Raw genomic sequence first — 17,515 nt, forward strand, 5'->3', positions numbered from 1 at the left:
ATTTTTCTACAGGAAGGGATGTATAATTATTAACTGGACATGAAAGGGTTAACCAATAGAGCCCAACCAGTGGGGCAGAAAGTGTAGAGAAACCCTGGTGCAGTGGTGTAGTGCTAATACCACTGGTAATAACTGTCAAGTGTAAAACATAAGCACATAATGAATCCCTCTGGTGTGAGAGAGAGAGAGAGAGAGAGAAGGGGGGAGGGAGCAGTGAACAAACACAGGCACTACATCAGCTTTGAGTAATGAAGGAGAACACGGGAGAGAGGGAAGAGAGGAGAAGGGGGATGAGGGGAAAAGGGAAGAGGGGATGGCAACCTGGTCTCAGAGCATTTCATATTATTCTGTATGTAAATCCGAGCAGTGGTGGAAAGTACTTAAGTAAAAATACTTTAAAGTACTACTTAAGTAGTTTTTTGGGTATCTGTAATTTACTTTTTTATTTATATTTTTGACAACTTTTACTTTTACTCCACTACTTTCCTACTGTCACGACTTCCGCCGAAGTCGTTTCCTCTCCTTGTTCGGGCGGCGTTTGGCGGTCGACGTCACCAGTCTTCTAGCCATCGCCAATCCACCTTTCATTTTCCATTTGTTTTGTCTTGTTTTCCCACACACCTGGTTTACATTCCCTCATTACTTGCCATTTGATTAGCTGTTCAGAACCCTCTGTTCCCCCCATGTCTGTGTGTGAAATTGTTTATTGTCAGGTTGGCACGCTTCCGGCTGGTTTGCGCCGGGTTTTGTTTTACACCCGTGCTTTGTGGCAGCCGGTACTTTGTACTTGGTTATTGTACTTTGTGCTGCCTCACTTGTTCTTTGGGAAATTTGTTTTTGTGACGTGGTTGCGTTCTGTTCAAATAATTGCCTCAGTAAAGTGCTTGGTCCACTCATCTCTGCTCTCCTGCGCCTGACTTCCATGCACCAGCTACACCCACCATTTGACATGTACTTAATGTACTTTTTACTCCATTATTTTTTTTTAATGCTTAGCAGGACAGGAAAATGGTCCAATTCACACACTTATCAAGATAATATCCTTGGTCATCCCTACTACCTGTGGTCTGGCAACTCACTAAACACAAATGCTTCGTTTGTAAATTATGTGTTGGAGTGTGCCCCTGGCTATCCATAAATAAAAAAAAAAAGAAAATTCTGGCGTCTGGTTTGCTTAGTACAAGGAATAGGAAATGATTCATACTTTTACTTCTACTTAAGTATATTTGAGCAATTACATAAACTTATATTTAAGTTTATGTAATTAAGTATATTTAAAACCAAATACTTTTAGACTTTTACTCAAGTAGTATTTTACTGGGTGACTATCACTTTTTCTTGAGCCATTTTCTATGAAGATATCTTTACTTTGACTCAAGTATGACATTTGGGTACTTTTTCTACCACTGAATCCGAGACACTCCATTTAGTATATCAAATCAATATAACAGGTGTAGACCTTACAGAGAAATGCTTACTTACAAGCCCTTAACCAACAATGTAGTTTAAAAAAAAATAAGTGTTAAGAAAGTATTTACTTAAAATAAACTGAAGTAAAGAAGAAAAAAAATATATAAATAAATAAATAATAATAATAAAATAACAGTAACGAGGCTATATACAGGGGGTACTGGTACAGAGTCAATGTGCAGGGTCACAGGTTGGTCAAGGTAATATGTACATGTAGGTAGGTAAAGTGACTATGTATAGATAATAAACAGAGAGTAGCAGCAGCGTAAAAATGCGCAGGGGGGGGGGGGGTCAATGCAAATTGTCCGGGTAGCCATTTGATTAGCTGTTCAGAAGTCTTATGGCTTGGGGATAGAAGCTGTTAAGAAGCCTTTAGGACCTAGACTTGGTGCTCCGGTACCACTTGCCGTGCAGTAGCAGAGAGAACAATTTATGACTAGGGTGGCTGGAGTCTATGACAATTTAGGGCCTTCCTCTGACACCGCCTGGTATAGAGGTCCTGGATGACAGGAAGCTTGGCCCCAGCGATGTACTAGGCCGTGCGCACTATCCTCTGTAGCGCCTTACGGATGGATGCAGAGCCGTTGCCATACCAGGCAGTGATGCAACCAGTCAGGATGCTCTCGATGGTGCAGCTGTATAACATTTTGAGGATCTGAGGACCCATGCCAAATCTGTTCAATCTCTTGAGGGGGAACAAGTGTTGTAGTGCCCTCATCACGACTGTCTTGGTGTGTTTGGACCATGATAGTTTGTTGGTGATGTGGACACCAAGGAACTTGAAGCTCTCAACCTGCTCCACTTCAGTCCTGTCACTGAGAATGGGTGCGTGCTCGGCCCTCCTTTTCCTGTAGTCCATGATCATTTCCTTTGTCTTGATCACGTTGAGGGAGAGGTTGTTATCCTGGCACCACACTGCCAGGTCTCTGACCTCCCTATAGGCTGTCTCATTATTGTCGGTTATCAGGCCTACCACTGTTGTGTCGTCTGCAAACTGTGGAGTGCAATAGAGATTGCGGATCTGTTGGGGCAGTATGCAAATTGGAGTGGGTCTAGGGTTTCTGGGATAATGGTGTTGATGTGAGCCATGACTAGCCTTTCAATGCACTTCATGGCTACAGACGTGAGTGCTCTGGGTCAGTAGTCATTTAGGCAGGTTACCTTCTTGTTCTTGGGCACAGGAACAATGGTGGTCTGCTTGAAACATGTTGGTATTACAGACTCAGTCAGGGACAGGTTGAAAATCTCAGTGAAGACACTTGCAAGTTGGTCAGCGCATGCTCGGAGTAATGTCCTGGTAATCTGTCTGGCCCTGCGGCCTTGAGAATGTAGACCTGTTTAAAGGTCTTACTCACATCGGCTACGGAGAGCGTGATCACACACTCATCCGGAACAGCTGGTGCTCTTATGAATGCTTCAGTGTTGCTTGCTTCAAAGCGCGCATAGAAGACATTTAGCTCATCTGGTAGGCTTGTGTCACTAGGCAGCTCGCGGCTGTGCGAGAATGTGATATGTTACATTTCATATGGTATGTATTAATTTGTGGAAGTCCATCACCCATTTCGTATGAGATGTTACGAATTACAATTCGTATTATATGTTACTAATTCGCAAAACGTACAATATGTTCAGAATTTGCTAAACTTATGATATGTTACAAATTTTGATAGATGGCTAGGTTGCTAATATTTGCTAGCTGGCTAACGTTAGTGAGGCTAGGGGTTAGGGTTAAGGTTTGGGTTAAGTTTAGGAGTTAGGTTAAATGGTTAAGGTTAGGGGAAGGGTTAGCTAAAACGGTTACATTTAAGGTTAGGGAAAGGGTTAGCTAACATGCTGAGCAGTTGTAATATAGCTAAAAAGTAGTAAGTAGTTGAAAAGTTGCAAATTAGCTAAAGCATAAGTTGTCCATAATGAGATTCAAACTTGCAACCTTTAGGTTGCTAGATGTTCGCATTATATGCCCCAACCATTCACCCCGACCAACCACCCTAGTTTTGTATTTGCATTAAGTAACCATATGTCTTTTGTAACCATACCAAACATAACATATCATACTAATTTAAGTATCCTGAATTTACGTGTAGTATGTCATGTCTAGTCTATGAGACCAGGATGGGGGTGGGGACCAGGCTTTAATTATTGTTGAAAAAAGTGCTACTCACCCCTTTGGCATCAAATCAAACACTGCAGGAGAGGAAGAGAAGAGAAACACATCAGTCTACATACGGTGCATTCAGAAAGTATTCAGACCCCTTCCCTTTTTCCACATTTTGTTACGTACAACTTTATTCTAAAATGGATTAAATAAATAAAAAAATCTCATCAATCTACATACAATACCCCATAATGACAAAGATAAAACAGGTTTTAGACATTTTTGCAAATGTATTAAAAATAAAACTCAGAAATACCTATTTACATAAGTATTCAGACCCTTTGCTATGAGACTCAAATCAAATCAAATTTTATTGGTCACATACACATGGTTAGCAGATGTTAATGCGAGTGTAGCGAAATGCTACACTTGAACTTGAGCTCAGGTGCATCCTGTTTCCATTGATCATCCTTGAGATGTTTCTAGAACTTGATTGGAGTCCACCTGTGGTGAATTTAATTGATAGGACATGATTTGGAAAGGCACACACCTGTCTGTATAAGGTCCTACAGTTGACATTGCATGTCAGAGCAAAAACCAAGTCATGATGTCGAAGGAATTGTCCGTAGAGCTCCGAGACAGGATTGTGTCGAGGCACAGATCTGGGGAAGGGTACCAAAACATTTCTGCAGCATTGAAGGTCCACAAGAACACAGTGGCCTCCATCATTCTTAAATGGAAGAAGTTTGGAACCAACAAGGCTCTTCCTAGAGCTGGCCGCCCGACCAAACTGAGCAATAGGTAGAGAAGGGCCTTGGTCAGGGAGGTGACCAAGAACCCGATGGTCACTCCGACAGAGCTCCAGAGTGGAGATGGGAGAACCTTCCAGAAGGACAACCAACTCTGCAGCACTCCACCAATCAGGCCTTCATGGTAGAGTTGTCAGACGGAAGCCACTCCTCAGTAAAAGGCACATGACAGCCCGCTTGGAGTTTGCCAAAAGGCACCTAAAGGACTCTCAGACCATGAGAAACAAGATTCTCTGGTCTGATGAAACCAAGATTGAACAATTTGGCCTAAATGCCAAGCTTCACGTCTGGAGGAAACCTGGCACCATCCCTACGGTGAAGCATGGCGGTGGCAGCATCATGCTGTGGGGATGTTTTTCAGTGGCAGGTACTGGAAGACTAGTCAAGAGCGAGGGAAAGATGAACGGAGTAAAGTCCAGAGAGATCCATGATGAAAATCTTCTCAGAGTGCTCAGGACCTCAGACTGGGGCGAAGGTTCACCTTCCAACAGGACGATCACCCTAAGCACACAGCCAAAAGAATGCAGGAGTGGCTTCGGGACAAGTCACTGAATGTCTTTGAGTGGCCCAGCCAGAGCCCGGACTTGAATCCAATCGAGACCTGAATATAGCTGTGCAGCGACGCTCCCCATCCAACCTGACAGAGCTGGAGAGGATCAGCAGAGAAGAATGGGAGAAACTCCCCAAATACAGGTGTGCCAAGCTTGTAGCATCATACCCAAGAAGGCTCAATGCTGTAATCACTGCCAAAGGTGCTTCAACAAAGTACTGGGTAAAGGGTATGAATACTTATGTAAATATGTTATGTATGTTTAAAAATATATATTTCTTTAGCAAAAATTAAAAAAAAACTGTTTTTGGTTTGTCTTTACAGGAGTTTGAAGGGGGGGGAAAAAACTATTTAACCCATTTTAGAATAAGGTTGTAACATAACAAAATGTGGATAAAGTCTAGTGGTCTGAATACTTTTCGAATGCACTGTACAGTACATACATGTCTGTCAAAGAGACTGTAGTATATTCTAGAACTCGGCATAATGGGTTGAAGACTGACAGACACAAACACCAAGTTACAACACCTTTTCGCACGAGGCCTTAAATGAGCTAAATAAGTTTATTAGCCAATGGCCATGCTTAGCTGCAGTAGATTAGGTGGTTTGATGCCTAATTCAGCCTTTCTTTCTACTGCCATGCCTACTACCTTGGGCCAGTAACCGAAAGGTTGCTGAATCAAATCCCAGAGCTGACAAGGTAAACATCTGTCATTCTGCCCCTGTGCAAGACAGTTAACCCACTGTTCCTCGCTAGCCGATGGCGTGGATGCCGATTAAAGCAGCCCCCCGACCTCTCTGATTCAGAGGGGATGGGTTAAATGCGGTAAGCACATTTCAGTTGAATGCATTCAGTTGTACAACTGACTAGTTATCCCCCTTTCCCTTTCCCTACTAGTACTGATCGAAGGAATCCAGCCATAGTCTATGTACCCTGTGGAGTTGTGGTGCACTCTTAGAAAAGAAGGTGCTTCTTAGAACCATAAAGGGTTCTTCAATTGACCTCATAGGAGATCACTCTGAAAATATTTTCAGGGGGTTCCAAGTGGAGCCCTTTTACTAATACAATGTTCTATGTGAAACCCTTTCACCACTAAAAGGTTCTAAGTAGAAACCTTTTCACCGCTAAAGGGTTCTACTTGAAACCAAAAAGGGTTCTTCTATGGGGACAAATGGAGAAACCTTTTTTTCTAAGAGTTTGTGGTAAAGGCTTCATTAATGAGCTATCCTCTAGTTTAGAATTTTCTTATGGAGTCAGCTTTGCCAAATGCTAAGGGCAGCAACAGTCCGATTTAGAGTTTGAGATAAGCACGCTCAACTTGGACTTTCACATAAATCATTCATTAATGTCAACGGGAGATTAAGTGCACAGCAAGAGAGCGGGAGAGAGCAGTCTGGTGAGGTACATACCCATGTGGAGGTTGTCCTCTGCAGGATCATCCAACACCTGCAACAATGATAATACATCATCAGGAATACCTCATATAATAGAATACACAACAGACCCTATAGAATAAGGACATGGCATTAGCATGACACTGAATAATGCAGCGTAACAAGTATTCATTGGCCTTTAAAGCACCTTTCTTAAGAGTATGTTAGATGCCAGTTCAAATTGAGGCCCAAATGAGGAGGATATTAATATCTAACATGTACTCTATTATTGTACTAACCATCTGTGACAAATGAAATTGGCACATTATGTTTTACATTTTCCTCTAGCAGAGACTGTAATCTTTTAAAAGAAGAGAAAGGTTCTGAGCATAATAAGAATATTTTACTGGTCTAAAATCCAATATTGGCTGTAAAATTCATTAACAAAGCACTATTAATATGATCCCATCCCAGACCCAACCCAGGCCCAGTACAGTAGAACAGTGGTTTCCAAACTGTTTCACTAGGGCCCCCCTTACATCATTGGGGAACATCCCGTGCCATTTTAAAGCTAATTTCCTGCAATTCAATTTTTTTTTGCCATGGGATGGAAAGAACATTTAGCAGTTTTAAAGCTAATTTCCTGTTATTCTACACATTTTGCCATGTCTTATGTGTGTTCATGTGATAGCAAAATCAATGAGCAAAAACACCTAGCTAAATAACGCTAGCTGACATGGGCTAGTTGATCTGGACTTTTGTGGTCTGAAATGTTAGGAATTTCTTTCTTTCTTAATGCGTTTGAGCCAATCAGTTGTGTTGTGACCAGGTAGGGTTGGTGTACAGAAGATAGCCCTATTTGGACATTTTTCTTTGATTATTTGAGCTGTTCTTGCCATAATATGGACTTGGTCTTTTACCAAATAAGGCTATTTTCTGTATACCGCCCTACCTTGTCACAACACAACTGATTGGCTCAAACGCATTAAGAAGGAAAGAAATTCCACAAATTAACTTTTAAGAAAGCACACCTGTTAATTGAAATGCATACCAGGTGAAGCTGGTTGAGAGAATGCCAAGAGTGTGCAAAGCTGTCATCAAGGCAAAGGGTGGCTACTTTGAAGAATCTCAAATATAACATATATTTTGATTTGTTTGTCACGCTTGTCGTTGGAAATGGAGGACCAAAACGCAGCAGGTATGTGTATGCTCATCTTGCTTTTTAATAAATACAAAATGAACACCAAAATAACAAATAACAAACAAACACACCCTCATATATGGGACTCTCAACCAAAGGCAGATAGACAACACCTGCCTTCAACTGAGAGTCCCAACCCCAATTAACCAAACATAGAAACAGACATACTAGACAAAATCATAGAATACCTGAAAACCAAACAGTGCCCAAAAACCCCGGAATACTTAAACCAAACGCCCCTTCAACAAAACACACCACCCCGAACCACATAAAACGAATACCCTCTGCCACGTCCTGACCAAACTACAATACCAATTAACCTTATACTGGTCAGGACGTGACAGTACCCCCCCCCCCCCCCCCTTAAAGGTGCTAACCCCAGAAGCACCTTTACAAAAATAACCCCAAGCAACACCAAAAAATAAAAATCCCCCTTACTAAAGGGAGGGAAGGGAGGGTGGCTGCCGTCAACGACGGCACTGTGCTACACCCCCCCTCCTCAACCCACCTATCTCTGGAGGTGGCTCCGGCTCAGGCCGTTCCAGGCTGTCGGGGCAGTCCGGCAACTCGGGACAGTCGGGGCAGTCCGACAACTCGGGGCAGTCGGGGCAGTCCGGAAACTCGGGGCAGTCGGGGCAGTCCGGAAACTCGGGGCAGTCGGGGCAGTCCGGAAACTCGGGGCAGTCGGGGCAGTCCGGCAACTCGGGGCAGTCCGGCAACTCGGGGCAGTCGGGGCCACTCCGGCAGTTCGGCGCAGTCTGGCCACTCCGGCAGTTCGGCGCAGTCTGGCCACTCCGGCAGTTCGGCGCAGTCTGGCCACTCCGGCAGTTCGGCGCAGTCTGGCCACTCCGGCAGTTCGGCGCAGTCTGGCCACTCCGGCGACTGTTGACTGGCGGGCAGCTCTGACGACGACTGTTGACTGGCGGGCAGCTCTGACGACGACTGTTGACTGGCGGGCAGCTTTGACGACGACTGTTGACTGGCGGGCAGCTCTGACGACGACTGTTGACTGGCGGGCAGCTCTGACGACGACTGTTGACTGGCGGGCAGCTCTGACGACGACTGTTGACTGGCGGGCAGCTCTGACAACGACTGTTGACTGGCGGGCAGCTCTGACGACGACTGTTGACTGGCGGGCAGCTCTGACGACGACTGTTGACTGGCGGGCAGCTCTGACGACGACTGTTGACTGGCGGGCAGCTCTGATGACGACTGTTGACTGGCGTGGCTGGGTTTACGCACTTGAAGGCTAGTGCGGGGAGCGGGAACAGGACGAGTCGGACTGGGTTGACGCACTTCCGGGTCCGCACGAGAGACAGGAGCTGGAAACCCAGGGCTATGGAGGCGCACAGTCGGTCTTGATCTTACCTCCTGCACAACCCGTCTTGGCTGGATGGAACTAGTAGCCCTGCACGAGCAGGGTGCTGGTACAGGGCAGACTGGGCTGTGCAGGGGCCTGATGGTAGCCGTGCGTAGAGCGGGAGTTGGGTAGCCTGGTCCTCGGAGGCGTACCGGCGACCAGATGCGCTGCGCAGGCATCTTCCTACCAGGCTGGATGCCCGCTCTAGCACGGCACCTGCGAGGGGCTGGAACAACGCGCACCGGACTGTGCATGCGTATGGGTGAGATAGTGCGCTCCTCAGCGAAACATGGCACTCTCCACCCCATACGCTCCTCCATATAACCACGGTAGCTGGCTTCCGGCTCTTCCTATGCCTAGCCAAACTACCCGTGTGCCCCACCCCAAAAAATTCTTGGGGGTGCCTCTCGTGCTTCACCCTCAGCGCGTACTTGGCCTCGTACCTCCGCCTCTCTGCCTTGGCTGCCTCAATTTCCCACTGCGGGCGGCGATAATCCTCAGCCTGGTGCCAAGGTCCGGCCCCGTCCAGAACTTCCTCCCAGGTCCACTTCTCCCGCCAGTCCAACTCGAAGTCCCTCTGCTCCTTCTTCTGCTGCTTGGTCCATAGTTGGTGGGTGATTCTGTCAGGGATTTCTTCGTCGTCTGACGATATTGCGAAATCGTCGTCGGAAAAGGTAGACCAATACGCAGCAGGTATGTGTATGCTCATCTTGCTTTTTAATAAATACAAAATGAACACCAAAATAACAAAGAACGACCGATCAACATAAACAGTCTATTAAGGCACAAGGCTAAACACAGAATAATCACCCACAAATAACAAACAAACACACCCTCATATATGGGACTCTCAACCAAAGGCAGATAGACAACACCTGCCTTCAACTGAGAGTCCCAACCCCAATTAACCAAACATAGAAACAGACATACTAGACAAAATCATAGAATACCTGAAAACCAAACAGTGCCCAAAAACCCCGGAACACTTAAACCAAATGCCCCTTCAACAAAACACACCACCCCGAACCACATAAAACGAATACCCTCTGCCACGTCCTGACCAAACTACAATACCAATTAACCTTATACTGGTCAGGACGTGACATTGTTTAACACTTTTTTGGTTACTAAATGATTCCATATGTGTTATTTCATAGTTCTGATGTCTTCACTATTATTCTACAATGTAGAAAATAGTTAAAATAAAGAAAAACCCTTGAATGAGTAGGTGTGACCAAACTTTTGACTGGTACTGTACATATATACATACATAACATATACAGATAAATAAATACAGAAAAATTAAACAGAAGGCATTTGAACCCAGTCTGGCACAATGAGAAGATTCATGTGGGACACAAGCCTATACACAAGATATACACACGTGCCATTTACCACAGGGAAGCTAATTATTTTCATAATTTAATTATAGGTAGCCCTTTTTCTTTTATTCCTGGCTTTATCTAAATATTCTGCAAACGGAAATACACAATGAACAAAAAAACATTTCAGTTTCTCCTCATTGCTCAGCCACATAATGCCAGGATTTGTTTGAATTCAAGACCAGATTGATCTCAGTTTGTCATTGTCAGATTAGCCACGCATTTCGGTTTCTTAATCCGTCCCTGGGAAAGGAGGGCGGCTGGCTGCTCTGGGATGGGGCTGTAGAGTTGAAATACTAAGCTAAGAGGAGCTCCACTTTCACTGTAAACTCATTACGAATGACTGGCACAGTGCTGCTGGGAGCCCCAGAGGTACCCATGGCCACCCACTGACTCTATCCCATCCCCAGTGCCTCCACCCTGCCCTCCTTTCACCGTAAACTCATTATGACTGGCGGGCCTGGCATGGTGCCACCCACTGACTCCAGCCACAGCCCTCCCCGAGCCCTCTATCCACCAACACCTAGCCCTCCACCCACCCAGCCCTCCATCCTGCTCTGATGAGGCACCCAATTACGGTTGGGAGCCCCCGCCATCTGCCTGTGATTGAAGAGCACTCTGATGATGTCACTTGGGAGAGGAGAGAGAGGGTCAGTGCGGTGCTTGTCTGTCTCTCATCTCTAAATCAGTGCCTCTCCCATCTATTCCCATCTCCTTTACATAAGCCACTGTGGTAAGCAGCGCAGAACTTGGTTGCTTCCCAAATGGCACCCTATCCCATATACAGTACACTCCTTCCCAGCTAGCACATTTGGATCCTTGGAAATTGTGTGTCTGTTTTTGGTTTCACATTGTTGTGGGAATGAAGCCATAAATTGAATGACGGGTAAAACTAAATGTTTTTTTCAACGTTCTGGGAAGAGAAGTGAAAATGTTGCCTGTTCTGGGAACATACACTACCGTTCAAAAGTTTGGGGTCACTTAGAAATGTCCTTGTTTTTGAAAGAAAAGCCATTTTTTTGTCCATTAAAATAACATCAAATTGATCAGAAATACAGTGTAGACATTGTTAATGTTGTAAATGACTATTGCAGCAGGAAACAGCAGATTTTTTATGGAATATCTACATAGGCGTACAGAGGCCCATTATCAGCAACCATCACTCCTGTGTTCCAATAGCACATTGTGTTAGCTAATCCAAGTTGATCATTTTAAAAGGCTAATTGATCATTAGAAAACCCTTTTTGCAATTATGTTGGCACAGCTGAAAACTGTCGTCCTGATTAAAGAAGCAATAAAACTGGCCTTCTTTAGACTCGTTGAATATCTGGAGCATCAGCATTTATGGGTTTGATTACAGGCTCAAAATGGCCAGAAACAAAGATCTTTCTTCTGAATCTCGTCAGTCTACTCTTGTTCTGAGAAATGAAGGCCAAGCTGTGAGAAAAAAAGTGAAGATCTCGTACAAAGCTGTGTACATTTTTAGGTTTCTGGGATGTTCTGAGAACGTTTTACTCTGGTTCCGTGAAATTTGTCCTGGGATGTTTTATGGGTGATCTGAGAATGGAAAATATAAGTTATTTGAAGGTAATTAAATATGTGACTGACCGGCTCAAATTGGTCTTATGTAGCAACATTTTAAATTGTTTTTTTACATTGGATAAAAGTAGAGACTCAGCGATACAAAGTTGTATATCATACACTACAGTTGAGAAAGATTTAGATTTTAGTCATTTAGCAGACGCTCTTATCCAGAGCGACTTACAGTAGTGAATGCATACATTTCATAATTGTTTTTTTGTACTGGCCCCCCATGGGAATCAAACCCACAACCCTGGCGTTGCAAACACCATGCTCTACCAACTGAGCCACAGGGAAGGCTGAACAATGGGAAAGTAATTCTGCTTTGAAAATAGATCAACTTGTATACTCACTTTTGAGAAAAAAGGCCTATGAATGTTTTGGTACCTACTGTAGAGCTCTTATTTGCCTACACCCATTCAGCATCGTTCACACCCTCTTAAGCTTTAGCCCCACCTATCTCTGCTTTTCCAATGGTCATGAAGGAGTTCCCAGATATGCTGAGCACTTGTTCACTGCTTTTCCTTCACTCTGCGGTCCAACTCATCCCAAACCATCTCAATTGGGTTGAGGTTGGGTGATTGTGGAGGCCAGGTCATCTGATGCAGCGCTCCATCCCTCTCCATCTTGGTCAAATAGCCCTTACACAGCCTGGCGGTGTGTCGGGTCATTGTCCCGTTGAAAAACAAATGATAGTCCCACTAAGCGCAAACCAGATGGGATGGCGTATCACTGCAGAATGCTGTGGTAGCCATGCTGGTTGAGTGTGCCTTGAATTCTAAATCAATCGCAGACAGTGTCACCAGCAAAGCACCCCCATATCATCACACCTCCTCCTCCATGCTTCATGATGGGAACTGCACATGCAGAGATCATCTGATCATATCTACTCTGCGTCTCACAAAGACACGGCGGTTGGAACCAAAAATCTTAAATTTGGACTCATCAGACCAAGGACAGATTTCCACAGGTCTAATTGCTCATGTTTCTTGCCCAAGCAAGCCTCTTCTAATTATTGGTGTCCTTTAGTAGAGGTTTCTTTGCAGCAATTCGACCATGAAGTCCTGATTCGCGGAGTCTCGTTTCAACAGTTGATGTTGAGATGTGTCTGTTACTTGAACTCTGTGAAACATTTATTTGGGCTGCAATTTCTGAGGCTGATAACTGTAATGAATTTATCCTCTGCAGGAGAGGTAACTCTGGGTCTTCCTTTCCTGTGGCAGTCCTCATGAGAGACAGTTTCAACAGCTTGAAGGTTTTGCGACTGCAGTTGAAGAAACTTTAAAAGTTCTTTTATGTTTGACCTTCATGTCTTAAAGTAATGATGGACTGTTGATTCTCTTTGCTTATTTGAGCTGTTCTTGCCATAATATGGACTTGCTCTTTTACCAAATAGGGCTATCTTCTTTTTACCACCCCTACCTTCTCACAACACAACTGATTGGCTCAAACACATTAAGAAGGAAAGAAATTAAACAAATAAACTTTTAACAAGGCATACCTGTTAATTGAAATGCATTTCAGGTGACTACCTCATGAAGCTGGTTGAGAGAATGCCGAGAGTGTGCAAAGCTTTACCTATTTGTCAGCAAATTCTTACAAGGCACCCCACCCTCCTCCCCCCTTTTCTCAGTCTTTTCTTCACGCTGATGACGGGGATTTGGGCCTTGTCTTGTCTTGTATCCTTTCCGTTGGACTCTTAAAGAAAAAATCTTTGTCCAGTTCGAGGTGAGTAATCTCTGGTCTGATGTCCAGAAGCTATTTTCTGTCATAAGAGATGGTAGCAGCTACACTATGTACAAAATAAGTTACAAACAATGCAAAAAACAAACAAAATAGCACAGTTGGTTAGGAACTCGTAAACCGGCAGCCATCCCCTCCAGCTCCATTATTAAATGTATCTACTGTTGCACACCGTATGTATGTATGGAGCATAATGTATTTACTGTTTTATTCACGTTTTCAAGTACTGGTGACAAATCATGCATTCCGATACTTGCATAGATTGTAATGGACACATATGAAGGTTGTATTGATTATGATGAGCTGATGCTAAGCAATTCCAAGCTATGTGTGGCACCATGTTTGTTGACATCATACAATACATTCTGGTTGTCACATAAATGTCTGTCAGAACAAAGACGTTATAACAAAACGAGGTGGAGGGATGGTTCACTCGTCTTTTGAGTAAACTTCCAGAAGTGAATGATGGCAGTAAATGATGATAGACGACACAACCCCTTCAATATGCATACTGCAAACAGACCCAACTCATCTTGCAACCTCTTATCTTTAGTTGACACAACAAACAAAAAAACATGGCGGCGTGCACAAACTACCCATCTTCAGGTTACTTTAGATTTTTACTCAATTATTTTGATCACTGGTGAGGTCACTCGTGATATGATGAATTGTAAATAGTAATTGCTATTAGCTAATTCATATAAGGTTTCTGTCAGTCGAGACCTAACACCGCTTGTGTAAAGTAACTTTCCTCAGTTAGCGCTACGACTAATGTAGCCTACATTTTCGTGTTTGGATGAGATTTGTGTTATGCTGTTGCTACTTCTGTGAACGTCTGAACATTGCATCCAAAAATAAACTGCTCATATTGAGGACAAAATGTTGTAAAGACTGTTTGTGCAAAATGTTTCTGTAAAAAAACAATGTGGCCAGCTCAAACGCTGACTGTTGTAATCAATTGTAACAGCACGTTCGAAATAAATGTTCTAATCACACCCGTTTGAGCATATGTTACAGGGACAACTGTAGCATGATCACACGCATTTGTTCGTACATGTCAAAGGGTTAAAAAGATAGAAGATAAACAGAGAATTTTGCTGATAATGAGAACGGAATCTACAGTTGAAGTCGGAAGTTTACATACACTTAGGTTGGGGTCATTAAAACTAATTTTCAACCACTCCACAAATGTCTTGTTAACAAACTATAGGTTTGGCAAGTCGGTTAGGACATCTACTTTGTGCATGACACAAGTCATTTTTCCAACAATTGTTTACAGACAGATTATTTCACTTTTAATTCACTGTATCACAATTCCAGTGGGTCAGAAGTTAACATACACTAAGTTGACTGTGCCAATAAACAGCTTGGAAAATTCCAGAAAATTATGTCATGGTTTTAGAAGCTCCTGGTAGGCTAATTGACATCATTTGAGTCAATTGGAGGTGTACCTGTGGATGTATTTCAAGGCCTACCTTCAAACTCAGTGCCTCTTTGCTTGACATCATGGGAATATCAAAAGATATCAGCCAAGACCTCAGAACAATTGTAGACCTCCACAAGTCTGGTTCATCCTTGGGAGCAATTTCCAAACGCCTGAAGGTTCCACGTTCATCTGTACAAACAATTGTACGCATAAACACCATGGGACCACGCAGCCATCATACCGCTCAGGAAGCAGACGCGTTCTGTCTCCTAGAGATTAACGTACTTTGGTGCGAAAAGTGCAAGTCAATCCAAGAACAACAGCAAAGGACCTTGTGAGATGCTGATGGAAACAGGTACAAAAGTATCTATATCCACAGTAAAATGAGTCCTATATCGACATAACCTGAAAGGCCGCTCAGCAAGGAAGAAGCCACTGCTCCAAAACCGCCATAAAAAAGCCAGACTACGGTTTGCAACTGCACATGGGGACAAAGGTCGTACTTTTTGGAGAAATGTCCTCTGGTCTGATGAAACAAAAATAGAACTGTTTGGCCATAATGACCATCGTTATGTTTGGAGGAAAAAGGGGGAGGCTTGCAAGCCGAAGAACACCATCCCAACCGTGAAGCATGGGTGGCATCACAAAGCCCTGACCTCAATCCAATAGAACATTTGTGGGCAGAACTGAAAAAGCGTGTGCGAGCAAAGAGGCCTACAAACCTGACTCAGTTACACCAGCTCTGTCAGGAGGAATGGGCCAAAATTCACCCAACTTATTGTGGGAAGCTTGTGGAAGGCTACCCAAAACGTTTGACCCAAGTTAAACAATTCAAAGGCAATGCTACCAAATACTAATTGAGTGTATGTAAACTTCTGACCCACTGGGAATGTGATGAAAGAAATAAAAGCTGAAATAAATCATTCTCTCTACTATTATTCTAACATTTCACATTCTTAAAATAAAGTGGTGATCCTAACTGACCTAAAACAACGAAATTTTTACTTGGATTAAATGTCAGGAATTTTGATAAACTGAGTTTAAATGTATTTGGCTAAGGTGTATGTAAACTTCCAACTTCAACTGTATATTTTTTATATATTTTAAAAAACCTGTAGGAAACGTTATGCAGAACTACTGAAATTCCCATAGAAGAACGTTATTTTCTTAACGTTCTCTCAACTATTTGAGAACATTCCATTGTCAAACCAGTTGAAGAACGTCCCTAGAGCATTACCCAAAATGGTATTAAATGTAAACATGTTTGAAGAAACTTCTGTTATGAGTAAAGTAATGAAATATCAATAAAATAACTATTTTTTTTGTGAAGTTCCTTAAATGTGCTGAGAATGTTCCAAAGCCAAGCAATTTTCTTGCACCATTCCCTGAACGTTGTGGGAAGGTTGTAAAAATAAGCATAGGACAACCTCGCTCTCACCAAGCTTTAGAAAACATATGGTTCTCAGAACGTTATGTGCTAGCTGGGTAGGCTCTACCCTCACCTCCACCAGTTTGACTATGTTGAGATGGTCCAGCTTCCTGAGTATGGCAATCTCCTGGTAGACCCTCTCCAGGGGCCCTAGGACTTTGGGCTGCTCTCCTTGGACCGCCACCTTGGGTCCTCTAGGAGGGGGGCGACCTGCAGGGAATCACAACAGCCACACAAACCACCAACCTCACGTCAGCTGACAATTCCATTAAATTCAATACAATTTTATTAATCTCTTCAGGCGCAATTAAGAAAGGCAATTTAGTTGAAAGCATCCTAATCAACACCCTCCACAACAAAGTCCCTGTTAGCAGTCTCACAAAGCATATATGAGACACAAGTCATAATTATACTTTCACCAGTGAGTAAGTCAAGTTAAATCACTCATATCTGGGTACATGAGAGAAGCAAAGTGTATACAGGAGTCATGCCACTGCTTAAGATTAGTGTGACCACATTTACAATACCCAATTGTGGGGACAAGGGAATGATTTTGAGGGACATTCATGAGACAGACTAGTGTAGCTTACATAGAACAGCGAGTGTGAAACTGAATGAGATTTTTTTATTCATATTTTAATAGGCTTCATATAGCCTACCATTTGTATTTCATATTAATACTTTTTCTCATTGATTCTGATCACTAACATAGGCCTACGGCATTGCACCAAATCTTGTTTCAAAAACATCTAATCTGTTCTTCAGAACCAAAGATTTGCTTGTTTTGACTGTTGACCAGTGACCAGTCATGACCAGTCCAGTCATCAGCATTGGTGCACAAAAATGGGCGAACATATCCAGATTAGTGACCTGAAAGCGGTTGTTTAATTTTCTATGGGTTTTCATGGCAAAAACAGAGTAGCCTACCTACACTCATATTATCCATATAAAATACAGTTTAGCAATCTGCTACAGACGCATCTTTGCCAGACCTGGTGATGATTCCATTGATTATTTTCATATTTCAAATAGGCCTAGTTTGGGTGAGTATCTAATTATATACCTCAGTGGTTATGTGTCTAGAGATAGCTGTAA

At 43.2% G+C, this 17,515-nt stretch overlaps 1 protein-coding gene across 1 annotated transcript in view; it reads right to left on the bottom strand.

The window, feature by feature from the left end:
- LOC106567408 (calcium/calmodulin-dependent protein kinase kinase 1) overlaps window positions 1-17,515 on the bottom strand; it is a 135,416-nt gene that overhangs the window by 42,230 nt on the left and 75,671 nt on the right. The window contains exons 6-8 of the mRNA XM_014136604.3: window positions 16,494-16,630; window positions 6,335-6,371; window positions 3,633-3,654 (exon numbers count right to left, since the gene is read on the bottom strand). Coding sequence (XP_013992079.1) covers window positions 3,633-3,654; window positions 6,335-6,371; window positions 16,494-16,630 — 196 coding nt within the window. The remainder of the gene's footprint in view (window positions 1-3,632; window positions 3,655-6,334; window positions 6,372-16,493; window positions 16,631-17,515) is intronic.

This window comes from Salmo salar, chromosome 13 (genome assembly GCF_965601325.2).
Source record: "Salmo salar chromosome 13, fSalSal1, whole genome shotgun sequence".
Taxonomy (NCBI): domain Eukaryota; kingdom Metazoa; phylum Chordata; class Actinopteri; order Salmoniformes; family Salmonidae; genus Salmo; species Salmo salar.